The 19,147-nt window shown below is 38.9% G+C and overlaps 1 protein-coding gene across 3 annotated transcripts in view; it reads right to left on the bottom strand.

Annotated features, from left to right (window-relative positions):
* Positions 1-19,147, bottom strand: part of LOC131471417 (CUB and sushi domain-containing protein 3-like) — a 193,968-nt gene that overhangs the window by 90,026 nt on the left and 84,795 nt on the right. For all 3 annotated transcript variants that reach the window (XM_058647955.1, XM_058647957.1, XM_058647956.1), the window contains exons 21-31: positions 18,183-18,371; positions 17,327-17,496; positions 16,097-16,253; positions 14,010-14,201; positions 12,540-12,666; positions 11,299-11,501; positions 9,463-9,654; positions 8,517-8,655; positions 6,951-7,138; positions 6,384-6,578; positions 3,689-3,805 (exon numbers count right to left, since the gene is read on the bottom strand). In XM_058647955.1, the coding sequence (XP_058503938.1) occupies positions 3,689-3,805; positions 6,384-6,578; positions 6,951-7,138; positions 8,517-8,655; positions 9,463-9,654; positions 11,299-11,501; positions 12,540-12,666; positions 14,010-14,201; positions 16,097-16,253; positions 17,327-17,496; positions 18,183-18,371 (1,869 nt within the window). The remainder of the gene's footprint in view (positions 1-3,688; positions 3,806-6,383; positions 6,579-6,950; positions 7,139-8,516; positions 8,656-9,462; positions 9,655-11,298; positions 11,502-12,539; positions 12,667-14,009; positions 14,202-16,096; positions 16,254-17,326; positions 17,497-18,182; positions 18,372-19,147) is intronic.

The following is a 19,147-nucleotide window of genomic DNA, read 5'->3' as shown; positions in this document are numbered from 1 at the left end:
AGTTTTCACAGTCTCGCTCACTCGTTCTCTGTCCATCTTGTTACGGCTGAGATTTATTACCGCAATCTGTCAGTGCTCCTGTTTCGCCTCCTGACACATTCTGTGGCAACCATTATGCATATGTTGGTGTTCCTATCATACAGACATATGCACTGGAACTATAAAATGCCTTGGGCAGATAAATAGGGGTGAGTTAATGTTGTTTGTATGGAATTCAATTCACCATTTATTCACTATAATGCAACTTTGAAGACCATGTGTTATTATACTATTATACTGTGATCTGTCGAAAAACAAAAACAACTTTTTGGTACATGAAGAATGTTAACTGTTAATGTAAATTGTTACTGCAGCGTGTTTGCAATCGTTTTTTTAATTGATTTCTGAATTCTGACAATCACAGACTTTTTAGATCTATACTTGATGTTCAAAGCCATCAAACATTTGTTAGTGAGGCAGCAACAGACTGAGACTTCTTTATCTTAGTCTGCTTGCTTGGTGAGTATTTAAACAGAGTACATTACCTACATAGGCTTAAAACACAGTTATTAGTTACCTAAAATCACATTTTGACATTTTCTGTCAAAAATAAATGTGCGTTTCTTAAAAAGTTTGATTACAAATGCACACACTTTTAGTTTGGGAAAATGTTTATACTTTCAGTCATGTATATATGTTAGAAAATATCACCTTACTAAATGTACAGGACAAAAAGTTCTACAATATAGCCACGGAACTTGGTGTAAACAAGATTGAATTCCCATGGTGCACTGTATGACTGTATGTTTATACAGTGCCAGAGGGAAAAGGTTGAATGGCATGAATAATTCAGCTCCTTCAAAGGAAGCTCAGTTACTGTTTGAAATATGACTCCAACCATTATTTCTGTCAGAATAATTAAACATTTAAGGGCAAGACAGATGCACATTGCATCTTATAGACGTCCGAATGCTGCAAAGTAAAATAAGCTATGAGCAGAGCTTGAGTATTGATGCACCTTGAATGAAGGCTCACAAATGTTTGTAGAGTATTTTTTACAGACTGTACATACAATGTGCTTCAAGCACCAGTTTTTATTGTCATTTTATGATCATCCTTCTGTGAAACAGTACATAAATGCAAATATAAACATGTACCGTAGCACAGGGATAAGAGTAAAGGCAAGTATACACATTGTAAATATGAGTTACGAGAGACCAGCAAGCCCTTAGCAAAAAAGCTATAATTCCTGTGTGTGACTAAGGTGATGGTTTATGCTGTTATGGATGAATGGTTATCACTGCAAAACTGCAAAATATGTTCATATATACACACTATACAGAAAAAAAACAGACACATAGGGAAGTATTAACCCTTTCATGTTCAGCCAGTTACACTAAATATTCAAAAAAGAAGAAAGAACTAAAATAACATTGTATAAAATATCTACAACCCATGTAATATCTAGCACTTTCATAACAAAACAAGCTGCCATCTCAATGCTCTTCACTGACAACCTCCCGGAGAACAATTAAGCATTAACCGTGCTCCCCGTGCAGATGACAAAACAAAAAAAAATTAAGCTAATTATTGCACTTACTTGCAAAAAAATCATGTAATTAGGATATACAAGTGAAAGTTCAAAGTAGATAATGACTTATCGCAGTGCTCGACTGTAACAGCTGGCAAGTAGGCCCAGTTAACAAGATCTAAACCACTGTCAACCTGGTTGTGCTGCCACAAATGTATTTAAAATACATAGATTTATAATAAGCTACGTATAGGCAGCAGCACACTGACAAGAAATCATACTGTACATCTACATGAAGCCATCCTCTAGGTGTAAAAATCTTAGGTCACTGGCACAAAATCACGAAATGACATTTCCATCTGAGGTTTTCCTGCCAGGTTGAACTGGCTGACACCGTGTCTCAATGGCTTATGGTGCACTATCAGTCATATACGGGACAGGCTAAGATGCTCATTTCATACACCACCCAAGGCACTGACAAATTTCAATTACCTGTATACTAGACACTGAAATGTGATTTCTGCTGTCATACTGCCAATAGGCTTGACTCAGCAGCAAAGCTGTAACCGGCAAAAATGAATTTCTCTGCACATTGTTCTATTTGGCTTATTGAGGTTGAAAATCACTAAAATGATACTCCTGATAAAAGACCCATCCTTGAATTGAATTCGACTCACATGATGAACAGGAAGTGGTTCAAATACAGATTTACAAATATGTAAGAGGGGTACCCTTGTTGCTAAACGGTGTTATGTAAAACATGATACATTTAAAATTGTCATTACAGTTGATATCAGGGAGCTTATGAGACAAGACTCACTATTGAAGTGGAAAAAAAGAGGCAAATGGTTTAGATATTTACAAACGTATTGCCATCATATGTGGACTAATAGTCCCAAACATTTGAAATTTGCTCCGACCAAGTTATGAATCTTCATTGTTCTCACTATTTCCCCTCAAGCCACACACACACCACAGCAGTTTGCTCATCACCAGCGGGACTTTTCAATGGCCTCTGTGTTTGCAGTCCCTAGAATAAATCTGCAGGCCCATGTGGGAATGTTGGCTGACAAATTCCACACTCCATTAAGCCGTTGCAGGCAGTGTAAGCAAATGCTACATTTGCATGTAATATTTTTTTTTTTTAAAACAACAACCTGTGGATGTCTGGACTCAGCAGTGGGATATGACAACAGGGGATGTAAACTGTCATGTTGGATCATCACACACAGGATTAACCTGTGCTTTAAAACAACAGGGTTTCACAGTATAAAAACTCCAGAGCCCATGATTTCCCAAGCTCTTTATGACTAACATGGACTATTGAGCTGAAGCGCATTAAGGTCTCATACAGAGCTTTGTTGAATTATATATATACACAGACATACTTAGAAAAGCCAAGAACCTGTGCATCGCGCCATCTATTCCCCACGGCCCTCTATCGCTTGACCTTACTCTCCTACATTACCTACAGTACAGAGCATTTCTCATGTCAGCACAATCAATTTTTGTTTGCCCTGATTATATTGTACCTTCACACTCCCTTACAGCCCACGTGCTGCTTCTCGTTGTGTTTCAATTCAAGCATAAGAGTGGAAAACAGTCCAACCAGGATATCAATGTAAATTTCCAACATTTGATATCGATTAAAATGTGATTCTATCAGACACGCGCCACTGGGAGCAAGAGTAGGGGTCATCCCTGACCTTTGCCTATTAACTGTGCGACCATTGACTTTATATCATGACAAATCAGTTTTCAGATAAGAAACAAGTACATTATTACAGGAACTCAAAGCTAATCTACCAGCAAACAAGCATTTAAACTGAGTGTCAATGGCAGTATTCATCACAGAAAACAGCCAAATGTACAAAATACTGTAATGAATGATACGCAAACTAAGTGCTACGGGGAAGTCTGAGCGTTTAGTTAGGTAGTAGTCTGTCACCTAAGATCAGCTCTGAGAGTCAGCCTCAATTTCTTTAATCACTGCATATCTTTCATTCTTAATTGGTTTCATTGACTAAAAACAATTAGCTCTCTTATGCTCCCCCTCTGGCATCACCTTTTATGTTATATTATTTCCAGACACCCAAACCATAGTATAGGACAGTAGCAGTTAAATAGAACGCGAGTAACAATTTCCTGCAACTCTGTGAAAGTGCTTAAAATGCTTACCGAAGTCCCCAGGGACAAAGATGTCATAGACGCAGCTCTGGCCTCTGGTGTAATTATGTGGATAGTTTGGGGACAACACAGTTCCCTCTGAACCTGTAAAGTGACCTCCGCAGGGAGCTGCACAGGAGAGAGGAAAATAAACACAACCAAAATGTGAAACAACCAGCTTATAATACCTAGGGAAAAATAGCAATTAAATACAAACAAGCACATTCACTCTGAATGGCCCATGTGCACAGGCAGGCAACAAAGTGAGATGAGAAGTGACCATTGATCTTTTAATTTTTGACCAGCATAATAAAATCCTTTGACATTTTGAGACACTTTGGGGACATTTTCAAAAGGAAAGTACAGACTGAGAAGGAGTTGTGTGTACGGGGTTACAACCCAAAAAAGAAACCAACCAACAAGGAAAAATACACAAAACACCATCAATCAACAAAGTCACACATTCCTGTGACTTTAATCAGACCATATCACCCAGCAGCACATTGAGAAATTCTAAAATCAACTCCTTAGCCAAAACAGGCTTTCTGTCAGCAGGCTGAACTGCTAGAAAGTCCAGATGCTATTGTTTTGATGTTGCTACATAATAATGCACTAACACATTTGATTAGAGCCTCTGAAAATATCATACATTTGATTAGTGTGCAGTAATAGAGTCTGGGTGCCAAAGTACAAAAACAAAATCAAACCCCCTGCAAGCTCATATCTCCCAAAATTATTCTTGCACCACCATAACAGTGTATTCAAATATTCAACTGGCACTAGTTTCATTAATATAAGATGTGTTCTGTCCTGCACCTGCGTCCCACAGCCCAGAGTCCAATCTGAAGTTGTTAATGATGTACCTAATTTGCCAGGAGACCCTCTAACAAACTCGCCTCAGACCACGCGGACTGAGCCATCAGGTGTGGGAGCGTCAGTTGTAAACAAACACACATTCATTTGTAGGAGAAGCTGTCACTGCTCTAAACCCCCCGTGGCCTCCACAATGTACATGTCACTGTTGTTTCGCCAGAGATGGTGAACCAAAGCAAGACGGGCTAATGAACAAAAAAGGGATTTGCAATGTATCCCTGTTTGGTTACTCGCCTTTTGCCGTTTAGACTAAACATACGTCATGGTGACAAGTAGGACTATAAGTTTATTTGTCAGACAGTGCAAACACTGATGAAGGGAAGGAGGGCATACTAAACTGTCCATCAAGAGACAGAGAGAGCAGAACTAAATAAGTGACGCATGACAGACGAAGCAGTCATTTAAATCTGGAAGATATGATTACTTGATTTCCTTTCAAGAATACTTTTCAGTGCTCATTCACCCCAAATGCGTTGAGTAAAGTGCTAAAATGTGGACAGACGACAGATTCAACAGAAAAGTCTTTTAGAACATAAAAGACAGACATAGGGTTATGCTCAAAGAATACTTGATTTTTTAATTAAAATGGGGATAAGCAAAACTACAATCCGAATCAGTCTTTTGTCCCGATTATTTCAGCTAACTGCAAAATAAATTAAAGGAACAGAAGATGGTCATATGTTGGACCTGCTGAAGGCAGTCGATTTATTAGACATTATACAATATATTATGGTCTTTGCAGTACAATGAAATTGTAAAAATCAGCTAGTTTACTGTAGCAGCACTTCATTAGAGTGTTTTAACTACTACTTTTAACTACCGCACACTGCAGATGTGGCACAGTCAACAATGAAACGGTGTGGCTTTTATACTTTCATGAATTATCATTATTTATTATAATAATATAAAAAAAAGGTGCATCTCTTCTCTTGTGAAGTTAGGACCATACATATCATTAATCTGTTTCAGGCCAATATTATTATTACCATTATTATTAGGGATGGGAAGCGGTATCGATCCGATACCGGTCAAAATCCCTGGATCCGATATCGGACAGGTGAAAATGTTAAATCAGATACAATCCAAAATACATTGCATGCTTCAATTTGCACAGGCTGTAAAAATGTAAATAAAAATCAGCAAAAGCCTTTAAGCTGAGTCATATTTTAGCTGCTTATTTCTTCTTTTTGGGAGAACAATATTTGTTACATTTCCTTAAAATGACTCAACACAGATGTGTTCATAAATGGTCTAAAATTACTGCATCGGACTAATATCAGTATTGGTAGGTACTCGAGTTAGTGATATCATTATCAGACACAAAATCACAAAAAAAATGCCCCATTCCTAATTATTACATAAATGAACTGTCATTTTTATCTTGTGTTCTGTGAAGTATTTCTGCATATACATGTTATTATAATATGGTTTTTCAGAATGGCCAAACACACTACAGATACTATTAAGAAACTACAAACTATTACACATTTCACGTCGAGCGCCAAGATTGTTATAATGCTTAGCAGAGAAATGTCTTTCTGACCTTAACTTTGAATACAGTGTTACAAGTTATTACCTATGCTGTACTACTGACTTAGTCTGCACAGTGGATTAAATGTATTTAATGACTATCAACACTAACAGTAAGTGATCTATATTTTCGGCCGAGTTTACAGTTCCTGCATGCTGCGAGGGAGTCAGTGCACCACACGCTCAAACTCATTTTTACACAGTACCATTGTGGTATCACACAGCATCAAATATTGACCAAATAGCTGGAGTGCAGTTAGCTGCTTCTCAGGTGTTCTGTTGTAGTCAGCATGTTGCTTCTCACCTTGACAGCTTGGTTTGGCTCTATCCCACTCTGGTCTCTTGCTGTTGCCCATGACGCAGGTCAGAGTGGAGTAGCCCTGCAGCAGATAACCGGCCTCGCAATGAAATGTTACCATTGATCCAAGCTTGTAGTCGGCGCCCATTCGAGTGCCATTCATCACATTCCCTGGATCAAAACATGCCTCCCGCAATTTTGCTGTCAATCGAAAAGACAAAAATGTTAAAATGAGGAACAACTGTGCAGATGAGAGGGGTTTCTAATCAGGCAGAAATACTGAAGGTACAAATATGAGTTCCACAAGGTGCAAACGTCTGTTTGGTTAAACCAAACCCTTTTTTTTTCTTCTTTAAATAAAAATGAAACAATAAATACAGGAATACAATTAAATCAATTCAATTAAATCAAAAAACAGGCTATTCTCAAAGCTGGCATCAAAATGATACAAAAAGTAATTGTGTAGTGTAGCATACTCCAAACACTTTATTCTTCTAATTCATTAATGTATGTTTCAAAATCCCATGCTGTTACATATTCTATAAAATCCACTCGCACAGGCCTTCATGGTACCTTTGTATTCCAAATGAAAGCCGGTGTAGCTCACGGAGCCATCACTACGAAATGCCAGGTACATGAAGTTGGACGTGCTCTCAATCTTCTCAGGAAGTTTACTGTCTTGGAAACTGCCAATCAGATGGGCACTGCTGTCCGGGCCGTCATAGATGTACAGGAAATCATAGTTGGGCTCAATGCTGAAGCTGCGACAAGTAAAAGAAACAGGCACATTAGAGATAAGATGATCATTATTTTGGCAAAGTCCATCCGATTGTGAGAGATTTAGAAGGCATTAAGGTTTTAAAATTAGTGTGCACTGCAGTGCTAAATGTGAGCCATGCCAAGCGATTTGTTTTGCATCTCCGGACAAAAACATACAAAAAAAAAAAAAAAATCTCCCCGAAGAGGTGAGAGGAGATTAAATCTTCCCAGAGAGCAGTGGCAATGCAGTGTAAAAGGATCGCTTCATATTGGAGCGCTGTATATCAAATCACATGCAGCAGTGAGAGAGAGGAGCATTTGTTTTGAAAAATAATGAGCGTGGTTTATGACAAAAATGTAAATAGCTTGGAGATAATTGCATTTGAGTTAGATCAAGGCAACACCAATTTAAAATCATAACTCCATCCTTTCATTTGGCATTCCCAAGGGAGAGAGCAGCTTTGAGGTAACTCCATTAGATGTTCGTTTTGAAGGACAAAGTTGAAAAAGAAACATTTCAGGGAGTTTCCCTGTGGGAAAGTGGGAGTGTCAAGAGAAGACTGCCCATGTGAATTGCCCTCAGGCACATTTGCATTTCCTCTGCCAGCATTGCTGCTATATGCTGAGATTGCAATTAATAATGTAAAGCTTGTTGCCCGAGTATCATTCAGCCTTGGACATGAGCTGCACTCAAAAACACATTTCTGCCTGTGGTTTTTATTTTTTTTAGTATTCACCCAGAAAGCTTGTCTCACTACATTCCTGCAAAGTGGTAGGAATACTCGCCCTCTGGGTGTTTGTGGAGACATTGCCGCTTCTCCCCTATCTCCCACCACACCTGGGCTCAAAGTCAGGTACTCTGCCTGACACACATGGCCAACTTTGCTCAATAATATGATGTTAAACCTGGTTCCACTGCAGAAAACAAGCAATTCCACAGCACAGCCTAGGTTGCTGTGCATCCACTGAGAACTGACTCCATTCTGCTTCAGGTAGGTTACAAGTATACCACAGATTTAAGGAAAGATTAATCTCGTAAGCCACTGGACCAGAGACTTAAGAGACAACCAGTTTGTCTGATGCACAGTTCATTTTCTGAAGGGACCTTAAAATCCTGGATTTCATTAATAATTGTTTAAATAGCAGAAACCTGAAAAATGTTTTGTCTTAATTCTAAATACATGTTCCCTTTTTTCTGGATGGGTTCGGATTAGCTGATAAAGAAATAATTACACTCTCTATGGTCATTACCGCATTGCAAAAACAACAAATGTAATGGCACAGTAGCATCAGGCTTTTGTACAGAACTATATGACAAATTGTTTTCTTCATTTAGGAGTACTGTTTTAGATTGTGGCTAAAAGAAATTGCTTATATTACCTGATGAAAGCCAAAGAGATGACATAGTCTGAGTGTACAGCAATAAGCCAGTCACAGTCTTTGCTGTGTGGGTAGGGATTTGGGTAGTTGGGAGAGAGGATGAATCCCGACGATCCTGTAACATTCCCACCACAAGGTGCTTGAAAGGAAAAAAAAGGAAGATAATACGGTTAAGAAAGATGCACACAGTGATCACAAACAAAATCTTTTTAACACATGACTGCTGGAACTCAACAGGACATGTAAACTGAAACTAGAAATATTCAATACATACATCTGGAAATGTCTGTATTGAGATTTTACTGAAGGGATTATTATATATTTGATGTTTTTTTGATGAACAGAGTAAGGGCTGTCAGAAGGGATGGCAACACTGATAAAGTCTGCTGCTGTTATTTAGTGTGATAAATGAGTAGAAGGACAGCTGACATTTACATCAACATTACATCAACATCAACATTACGTTGAGTTGTGTGATCTTTCAATCGCCTTTTGAGACTTCCAGGCACTTTCCAGTGTGGAGAAAAAAAAAATCCAGACCAGTTGGCAGCAACTCAAGAGCATCGAGGTTTCTGTAGACCTACTTGGTGTAATTATTTGTAATTGCATCGTTAAGTAATTAGCTGTTAAGCTCTACTATTAGAGTACTACAGAAGCGGATTTGTCCTCACAACGGTTGCCAAAATTCAAACATATCTGAAGAGTCTTCTTGTTTATCCTTCACGTAATTTTAAGACATGAGTAAGAGAGAATAAGAGTCTCTGCTGCAGCCGGTTAATAGGAAAACAAACACCATGTTCTCTTTTCCTTTCATCATTTCTCTTTCCCTCTGATCCCCTTCACTTCCGTCTCTTCCTCTCTCCTTCAATCCATCCACCTCTCTCTATCTCCCACACACACACACACACACGTCCCACTCTCTCCAACTCCCTCCCATCTCCCTCACCAATGCAGCTTGGAGGGCTGGGTTGCCAGTAGTATCTATTTTCCACTTGGATGCAGGTGATTCTGCTCTCGCCCTGCAACTCATATCCTGGATCACAGGAGAAGGTCACCGAGTCACCAGGCTCCCGTCCTTCCCCATTGCGACTGCCATTCATGGGAATACCTGGATCTCGGCAGGCTGTTGCAAGCGAACCTGAGGGGAAACACACATAAACATAAACAGTAAATCCACATCTACCCGTATTGTACAGGGAGGCCAAGAGCTGAGGATAGAGCGGGCATGCATACACAGTTTCATATAATATTGTAGACAGCTGTCAAGCTGAAACTGTGGCTCAAACAGAGTTATAGCATAAAGCAGATTACAGACTGATATCAGTCAAAATCCTGCCATGTTTTCCTAAACCACAGCTGTGCAGCAGCCCAGCGCTCTGTGTATGAGTTGGTAAAATCTGATAAATGTAGACTTTACTGAGATAGATTCTGTAACAGAGTTAGGTATTGAGGCACTGCACTGTTGCTTTTACTTTCAAAATATAGACACATCAAAAACACATGAAGAAATAAAAGAATAAATGCGCTTTACAAGTGATAAATAAATGACACTCCCAGCACAACAATGCCTCTTAATTGTTTGATTTCAAATGCAGTCAGTGACTTGTAACAATGGAACATAATAAGCCTATTTTAATAAAAAATTAAAATAAAGAGACACTTAACCTCAATTCCACATAGTAAATGAATACAAGTATAACAACACCAGACAATGTTGCTAATTGAAGGATGGCAGGATATTGAGTTAACAGAACCAAGCATTTGGCACCTGATTTATAGCTGATATTTCCACGTTTATATTAAATTTAAACAAACATTAAGAATACATTTCATAATAGAGAAAATGATTGAAGGGAGTCTTGCCGATTACTAGACAATTGCTATTGTCATCCTTTGGGTTTCTGAAAACCACTCGCCTGAGGCAAACAGGGTATTTAAGTACAGTATGCATCTCAAGAATCGATTCCTGCTTTAAACACATGCAGTGAATCTGATGTCATTGATTTTCACATTAGACTACTGTGCTTGTATACTAAAGAGACTGAAAACATGAATACATTTATCACACATAGCATTTGTAAGATTTTATTGAGCCACGACACACTTACCTTCATGGTTTTGAAGCAACTCGTCAGTAAAACATGTAGACTACATTAGTATTATAACAGCTGTGAAATTGCTTTACGGTGAATTGAAGAATATATGTGGAATATGTTCATGCACTACACGACACCACGCTGATTACACCCATTGGCTCCACATGACCGTATAGTGTTGCTCAGTATGTTGGTGTTTATTTCTCATGTCGCCCAGCAACATTCCCACACTGCACGCAGGAAGTGATTCATTTTATGTCCAGAGAGAGACAAAGGCAAGAGCAACATTGTCCAAGTGAGATCACTGCAAACAGGTTGGCGTATGACTGAAAACACAAAGAAGCACCCACGGACATCTTTAGAAGTTAATTCTGCTGCTCAGAAAATTAAAAGATGTGTAGGTGTATACACGCAAATGCTCCCTCACTCAGGTCTGATAGTATTGCTTAACAGAGATTGTTTTCAGATGAATAACTTAGCACACAAATACTGTTGACATTTCTGTCCACAAAGACCAAACACAGGCAGAATAATATAAATAAAAATATTTGAGTGGCAATAAAATAAAAGTAAGTCATTTCATTATCACTTACTCCTGCATTTGTCAAGAAAAGTGACTGACACACCATGAAACACAAAGCAAGTACACTGGAAATAAATGCAAATTCGTGGAAGGAGAAACTCACTGGAGAAGTCGATTGCAAAACCAGACTTGGTGATGTAAAAGTCAGTCTCGAACTGAATGGTGACGATGTTGAGAGTGGAGTGTATTCCCTCAGGCAGCAGGGAGCCGCTAACCTCTTTCAGAGACATCTCGTTCTCGGGAGGACCGTCCCACACCTTCAGGATATCGTGGGATGCCTCCGTGTCAAATGCAAGAAACTGGAGACTGCGAGAGATTGTTACTTTAACTTTAGGTCAATTCTATCAGATTAAGTCAACCCAGTCTAACATGTTAACATGCACAGTGAGATGTCATTCTGCTTACTTTCATTCACCAATGTCAAGTTGAATTTTTAAGACGACAACTCAAATGGGAGCTAAGATTAAAGTGATGACAAAGGGGAGATTTATCGAGAAACGGCGTCCTCTGTGCTTTTGGGCATTTCTGTTGCGATTCTCTATCATCAATTGATTTTTGTCAGTTAGAAAAACAAGAGCAGATACATATCTGCAGTCTCGTCAAGGGCTGGCTAGAAGCAGCCTCTTGGACAAAGAATATGAAACTGTTTATTAGGAATCACACCATGTTTACTTCGACCTCAAAGCCAAAATAGATTTTATTTTATAGCAATACTGGATGCTCAGGAACCAAAATAAATGTTTCCATGTCCCAGGAATATTCCCTTGGGCGCTGTCACTGTCTATAAATTCCCTCTTCCAGTCACCGTTAATGTTGCTGCTGCAGGCTGTTTCTCTTGATGATGTCTTCATATTTTGAATCTTGACTGATTACAACTCGAGTGAAAACATTTTTGGGTTGTCTTCATCTTCAAGTCTTTTGCAGTCAGGCCAAATGAGGATAACCTCAGTTAAATTAGGATGCAGTTAAATAAACATACATCAGTTTAGTTCTCTGTGAAGTCTTTCAGTATTAAATGCAGTTTCTCAATAATGTCATATTCCCATATTCCCTTTGGCGTCACCACTAAGTGATTTTGAAAAAAGTGATTATTCTTAATATGTTTCTTAAGCTGATGAAAACAGTTCAATTATTAAATATGTACCCAGTTTCCTCATATTTTATGAGAAATTATGCTTAATAGTAAATATTATGCATCTTAATTAAAATATTCTGAATTACTGTATGTTTTTCTAAAAAGAAAAAGTATTATAAATGGCAGAGTTAAAAAAAGAAAACAGAAAACACTTTCATCCTTACTGCATAAATATGCATGTATTATAGGACCATTCATTTGCAACTTACCTGACAATGTTGCCGGGGTTGACCTCAATTGTCCAGGTGCACCTCAGGTTGTTGTCATAGGGGAAGGGATACCCAGGAGAGAGGATTCGCCCCGTGGACTCACCCTTAAAAGTGCCTCCACACTCCGCTGCATACACACATACACAATTTGTACAAAAATGTCAATGTTTAAACATTTCAAGTTGCTGAAAATCAACAGTTTTTGGGTTTTTTGACAAATAACATTTTTCACTGCAGCAAAGACTGCCTTCCTGACCAGAGAAACTCAAGGATGCAAAACTTGTTTTGTTTTTGAGTTTGTCTCCTAATGGTGCCACTAATTAACTTAAAACAAAAAAAAAAGATTGTGTCCAGAGAATATAAACTGGCCTTGGACTGACTGCAGGGAGGACCGATGCTGCAAATATTAATGCCTGATGGAAATATCTTATCCGATCTATGCTGTCTCTCCCCTAGTTATCGTCTTGCTATTTATATTACAGAACAAATGACACTTAATTAATAGGAAAATTGCATTAGATTGCCGCAGCTGTAGACTACAATCAGTATCATCAACACAGAGCAAATGTAAGTGTCATTGACATCAGCCAGGATGGAGAAATGGCTGAAAATCATCCCATTTCATATCCAGCTAATAGATACATAGCTCACTAACATGTACCATTCAGTGATCCAGCACTATTCATCACTCAATCAACTGACCTCTTGTTTTTTATCTTATTCTTTTTTTTTTTTTTTAAACTGAACATGCCACAATGCAAGACCAAAGCCCTTTCACAGAAAAGGGACAAATACGTGTTTAATTGAAAAGGCCTGGGGAAACAGTGGCATTTAAAGTGCAATTGTGCACACATCCGGAATTTGAAAATGTTTTTTTGTACCTTATTCCATCACAGCTAGTCATCAAGAAACAGACACTGCTTCAAAACATCTTCCAGACTCTAGCACCATGCAGGAAATAGCTTTATCATTTCTGTTTCTCAGCATGTACGGAACATAAACGTTCATTATGTCCATGAATAATTCAAGTACTATAATAATAATAATTAATAATGACACCTTTACTTTGAGAATAATGTGGGTTTACATATTTAAACTGCATAGTCTACAAAGGAAACCAAGCCTTAACAACACGGCTCGATAGCAATCCAGGCTGCTTCACAATAGTGCTCATAATAGTGTTTCACCAAGAACACAGAGATCAATGATTCGCAATAAAACATCTGGGCCATTTATATTCTCTTACAAAATGAAAAGCCGTGTATTTTGCTCAACACAGTTCAATTAAGTAGAAATCTTGTAGGGATAAATCATTGGGCTTAACATGTTACTAAGCAAGATAACAGAGTAACTGGCCCTTATGAACGTTTTAAGCTACAGCAGAGGATGAACAGACAAAGAATGTCTGGGAACAAAATGTGGAATAGAGGCAAAGGCGGCGTACAGAGGAGCACAGGCAGAAAGATTTACCTATACATGACGGGAGGTGATTGTCCCAAGCTCTTCTCTCCCCAGTCATGCACTTTAGTATACCACTGCCATGCAGGGTGTAACCTTGATCACAACCGAATGTGATGGCACTTCCGGCAAAGTGACCCTGATCACTGACTTTGAAGCCAAACTGCGGCACCCCTGGATCATCACAGTGAGACAGCTCAAAGCCTGGAAAAGTAGGATTAGAAAAAAGAAGGATACAGAAGAATGAGTGGAAAAAACAAGACTGAACACACAAAACACAAACAACCACATCCAAAGGAAACAGACAGTTTGTAAAACTAGCACCATATTTTCATTCATCTGTATTGTAAAGCGGTATTGATTGAGCTTTGAGAATTAATTTCCGGTTGAGCTCAAATGAAAGCCTAGTTACAGTGCCATTATATTACTTGGCAGTAAAAGATTCCTTTTGGACAGACAGCACAATTAGACATTCACAATTAAAGGTTCAATTGAGTGTGGACATTTACCACAATTGAGAAACAGCCCATCCGCTTGTAACACTTTGGGGTATTACAAGAGAAATAAAAATAAACAAGCCACAAACTAGAAAATGTTGCACTAACTCTTTAGCTCACCATGTGTGAACTTGACCATGGCCTTTATGTGCATTTCTCTCTTTCAGGTACTAAATGTAAGTGTTCTGCTATGCAGCAACAGTGGCTGCACATAAACCCAGCGGTACTGATTTATATGACTTCTCACAGCGAAGTCCATGCCCATGCCAGATGTTGCCGTGGTATAACAAGTGCCATGACCAGTGTAAATCTCCAGGAGATGGTCTTCATATTTGGAAAATTATCTCGGCACTTTGGGTAGAAGAGTCGTAAAAAAATGATCAGATTTCCTGTTATGATTTAATAAACTGTCTATATAACACGGTCACTTTGCCCTCTTGCTGTTTAGACAGCGCTCATTCCTCTTTAAGTTGGAAAGGATATTATTTCTGGTTGAAAAGATGGAATAAAAGTTGCACTGTGATGTGAATAAAATGGGTTAGCTTACACAGTGCTATTTACCTTATGCACATAACTGGAAAATGTTTTAATTAATTTAAATTGCAATATTTCTATGTATAATTATGGGTAATTATGTAACTCAGACAGCAGCTTATAACCAAGCCATATTTTCTCCCGAACTGATTTTGGTTACATTTCAATACTGCTGGCAATTCATTTAGTTGCTGTAAATGAAGTCGGGATCTAAAACTTTTAACAGTTCATTATAATTGCCAAACCGCACATTCCATTAAAAAATTAGAAATGTCATTTATTTTATGTGAACCATTTGTTCCTGGCACGTTTGGCTATCATTTCAAGAAAAGGGCCTATAGTAACTGCAAGTAAGCTGAAACTTTTTTTTGGCTTTCATATAATTAAAGTCAAAACGGCACCTGGCCTGTGGCCATTCTTAGTAGCTCTGTTAATTTTTCCTTAGAAAACCTTAAAGTAGATAAGAGGAATTCAGAGATTGCAGGTGAAACAAAAAACACTTTAAATTGGACTGCAAAATGCAGTGTCACCAGAACATTCTCTCACAGTAATAAATTAGAAACAGTTAGCAACAATACACAGTCAGCAAACCAATTAGGATGAGAAACAAAACCCATCTATTACTTGCCCACTTATAGCAACGGGCCCAACCTTCCTTCAATGCACACACTTACTGCGATGCATATGCGCGCACACACACACACACACACACACACACACAATTTCAAACAATACCAACAATAACTCACCTGTTTTAACAAGGTACAGTTAAGCAGACATACTGTATGTGCTAATTACGGAAGCGGAGAGCAAAAAAATAAATAATTAAAAGAGTTCACATGAGGGAGGAGGGGAAAAAAATGTCCTGCAGGAACGGAGCAGAAACAGCATGCTGTGTTTAATGTGCGCTCTGACAGTGAAAGACACAGTGAAGTGGGTTGAGGGTCAATTAAAAATTTCTTTTAAATTCTCATACTTATAATGTCTGGCCCCTGAGGTGAAGCTAAATTCACCCATTTGGAAAAGCTTTAAGTCCCTCCTCCTCCAGGGAAATGAAAAGCGACTCACTGTGGTATATGAGCCGGAACCCCACTGCTGTCACCTCCTGGTCAGAGTAGAATTCGAGCCACAGATAGTTGGAAGTGCTAGTGAGGGACAGACCTTGCATCACCGTGCCCGTGTACGTGCCAAGGAGCGGCGCTGCACCATCCTTTCCATCATACACCTGGTCAGAGAGGGACACAGTGTTTTTCTGGTTATCCAGGATGTACTACCAAAATAAAGTACAATGATATTAAGAATTAAATATTTATACTGAAGAAAGACAGCAACAGTTAACAGATGAAATGGGGACACTGTGTAACCTGGATTTTACGGCTCCTCTATTGCAAAACCAATGATCAAACGAGATGTGCAAATGAAATTGGAGTGACCATAAATCCTCCCGCTGATTTGATACTGAGCTCAGGAACATCTGAATTATTAAGACAGTGGTGGGATTCTTGAAAAAATATAAGGAGGAGAGTTGGACAAATAGTTATTAACTTTGTCAAATTGTCTGTGTGAATAGCAGTTGTTAACCAACTATTACATGTTCATCTATATTTAAATACTAAAAAAAAAAACATTAAAAGTGAATTCATGCCTTATACTTGCTTCCTTTGGAAATCATTTTTCAAATAATTTACTTTTTAAGTTTGAACTTTTGACAGACCACTTTTATTTACTTTCAAAAAAGTACTACAGGGTCATTCTTGGCTTTGTTTACCAAATTCTTAAAGTTAATCGAGCTTTAAAGGCATGTCTTTCCACATTTGTGATGTTCACAAAAATGACTGTGTCTACACAACACCATTACTAAAAAAAACTAGTGGGCTACAATGCTGTGTAATTGAGGCATTAGACAAGACATCTGCATCCCAAAAATGGTGCATTCCAGCTGTGAAGTGAGGACGACATAGTCGTTTGCATCACAAATGTGGTGCTTACCAAAACTGGGAAAATGCCCTTGAGCAAACAAATGAATCCTTTCTCCCCAAAGAGACACTGCTGCTGTTGCTGTTGTTTGACCTTTGCTCTGACTACCAAGGCAAAACAATGCAGCCTCGTGTTTTTCCCATTTTTCCCCCATGACGTACATCATAGAAAAGCACCAGGCTTTGCCTCATTTACTCAACCATTAAATAAAGAAATGGCACTTCATGCTCTGAGTTGATGTGAGCCTCTGCAAGCCCTCTGATTATTTGTTGGCTGTTGATGTTCTGACCCCAAACTGAAGCGACTGCATGACGTCTTTACCTTGATGATGTCACCCTGTGCTAGTTGAAAGGTGCTGGCAGTGATGTTGACGCCTTTGCCTGTTTGAACCTGAATGCTGTACACACATTCGTGGCTGTTGTCGTAGTTCCGAGGGTAATTTGGTGACAATAGAAGTCCCTCATTGCTGGAAACTGTCGACCCACATTCAGCTGCAAGAGCAACGCAAAGACAACACACAATCAATACTTTACAACAGTTTGTAGAAATGATACCACAGATGCATTATCATAATGACTAAACGGTACAATTCAAATGTTGGACCTGACATTGTGAACAGTGTGTGTGACTAAATGCTAATGACAAACTGTCAGCATCAGTCCCAGTAAATCATTATAAATATTCATATCTAATACTGACCACATAAAGGAAGAAGTTTGTCGTGTTTATTACAGCGACAGCACTAACTGTTCCGATGTTATTGGACCACTAGAACCTAAATTTCCCAGAGGGAACTTCCCAAAGGGATTAATAAAGTTTCGATCCAATCTTATCAGCTTGATAGTTTTTATTTTCCATACATGAAACTACTTAACGGCTTGGGCTCGAAGTTAAACTGCTTTAACAGCCACTTGCAGCTGCAGAGGGTGCTTTTGCTCAGCAGAAGTTCTATTGTGTTGCTTTAAAACTTTTACATTACATTACATTGTCATTTGGCAGACGCTTTCATCCAAAGCGACTTACAATAAGTGCATTTATACATTTGGGTACAAACAAGAGCTAGAAGTAAGTAAGTGCTTCAAGTAAGCCAAACTTGACAGAGGCAAACACAGTCAATTCTGCAATGCTCACATGTGTACATATTGAAAAAACAGAATAAAAGCAGCTGACCACGTACCCACACACCTTGGCAGAGGGGCACTCCACATACGGCGGCCACCTCCCAAGCACACTATCTCCCTTGCCCCTTGTAGACGATAGCCTGTGTTGCAGTAGAACGACAGCGAGTCACCGATTCCAAACGTGGAACCTGTGTGCCAGCCAAACTGAGGTTTCCCAGGGTCCCGACAGGGTTCAAGATCATACTCTGGAAACACGGAAGCCAAAATATTAGTCGCAATAAAAATCTGCAATCATGTCCATGAGAATCACTACTTTTCTATTTTAATGATTTGTTAGTCACCAATATCCATGTGAAAATGTAAGCCTGCCTGTTCCTCTGCATTATTTTCAAAGAAACTATGAAAACACAACCAGCCAAAAAAAAACAAAAACAACTACAGTACATTGGAGTTGCAGGGATTAACCGTCGTGCTCAAGGACACCTCATCAGGTTAGGATGTATGCCAAAAGTTTGAAACCAGCATGTCTGGCTGAAGGATGAGTTCTCTTAAAAAAAAAAAAAGCAGCTTTTCTCTCACGCTCTGCATCTGTCAGTACGCGGAGCCATTGTGTAAAGGCCTATTGATTTGAGCACAACATGTTACAGCAGCAAACTGGTGGAGGATGTGGCCTGACAGCATTGGCAAATTTTCATCAAAAGGTCATAAAAGGTTACAAAATGAATTCTAATCAGGACATCTATAGATGCTAATTACAGAGCATGCAAGGACACGCGCGCACACAAACTAAAATTCATGAATATTCATCGCTGCACAAGTTATGCCTCACTTCAGCGAACAGCAGGCAAACATTTAGCCAGGATGCTCATGAAGCAGGCTCTCGCCTTTTTCGCCCCCAACTCCACCATCTCTCTCTCTCGTCTTCCCCCTCACTCCATCTCTCTCCATCAACCCTGCTCACTCAGCATCACCATCTGTCTCATCTCCCTCCCTATGCCTCATATCTCCACCTCTTTCTTTA

The sequence above is a fragment of the Solea solea genome, chromosome 13, assembly GCF_958295425.1.
Source record: "Solea solea chromosome 13, fSolSol10.1, whole genome shotgun sequence".
NCBI classification, from domain to species: domain Eukaryota; kingdom Metazoa; phylum Chordata; class Actinopteri; order Pleuronectiformes; family Soleidae; genus Solea; species Solea solea.
The sequence above is the reverse complement of the archived record's forward strand: the minus strand, read 5'-3'. Positions and strand labels throughout refer to the sequence as shown.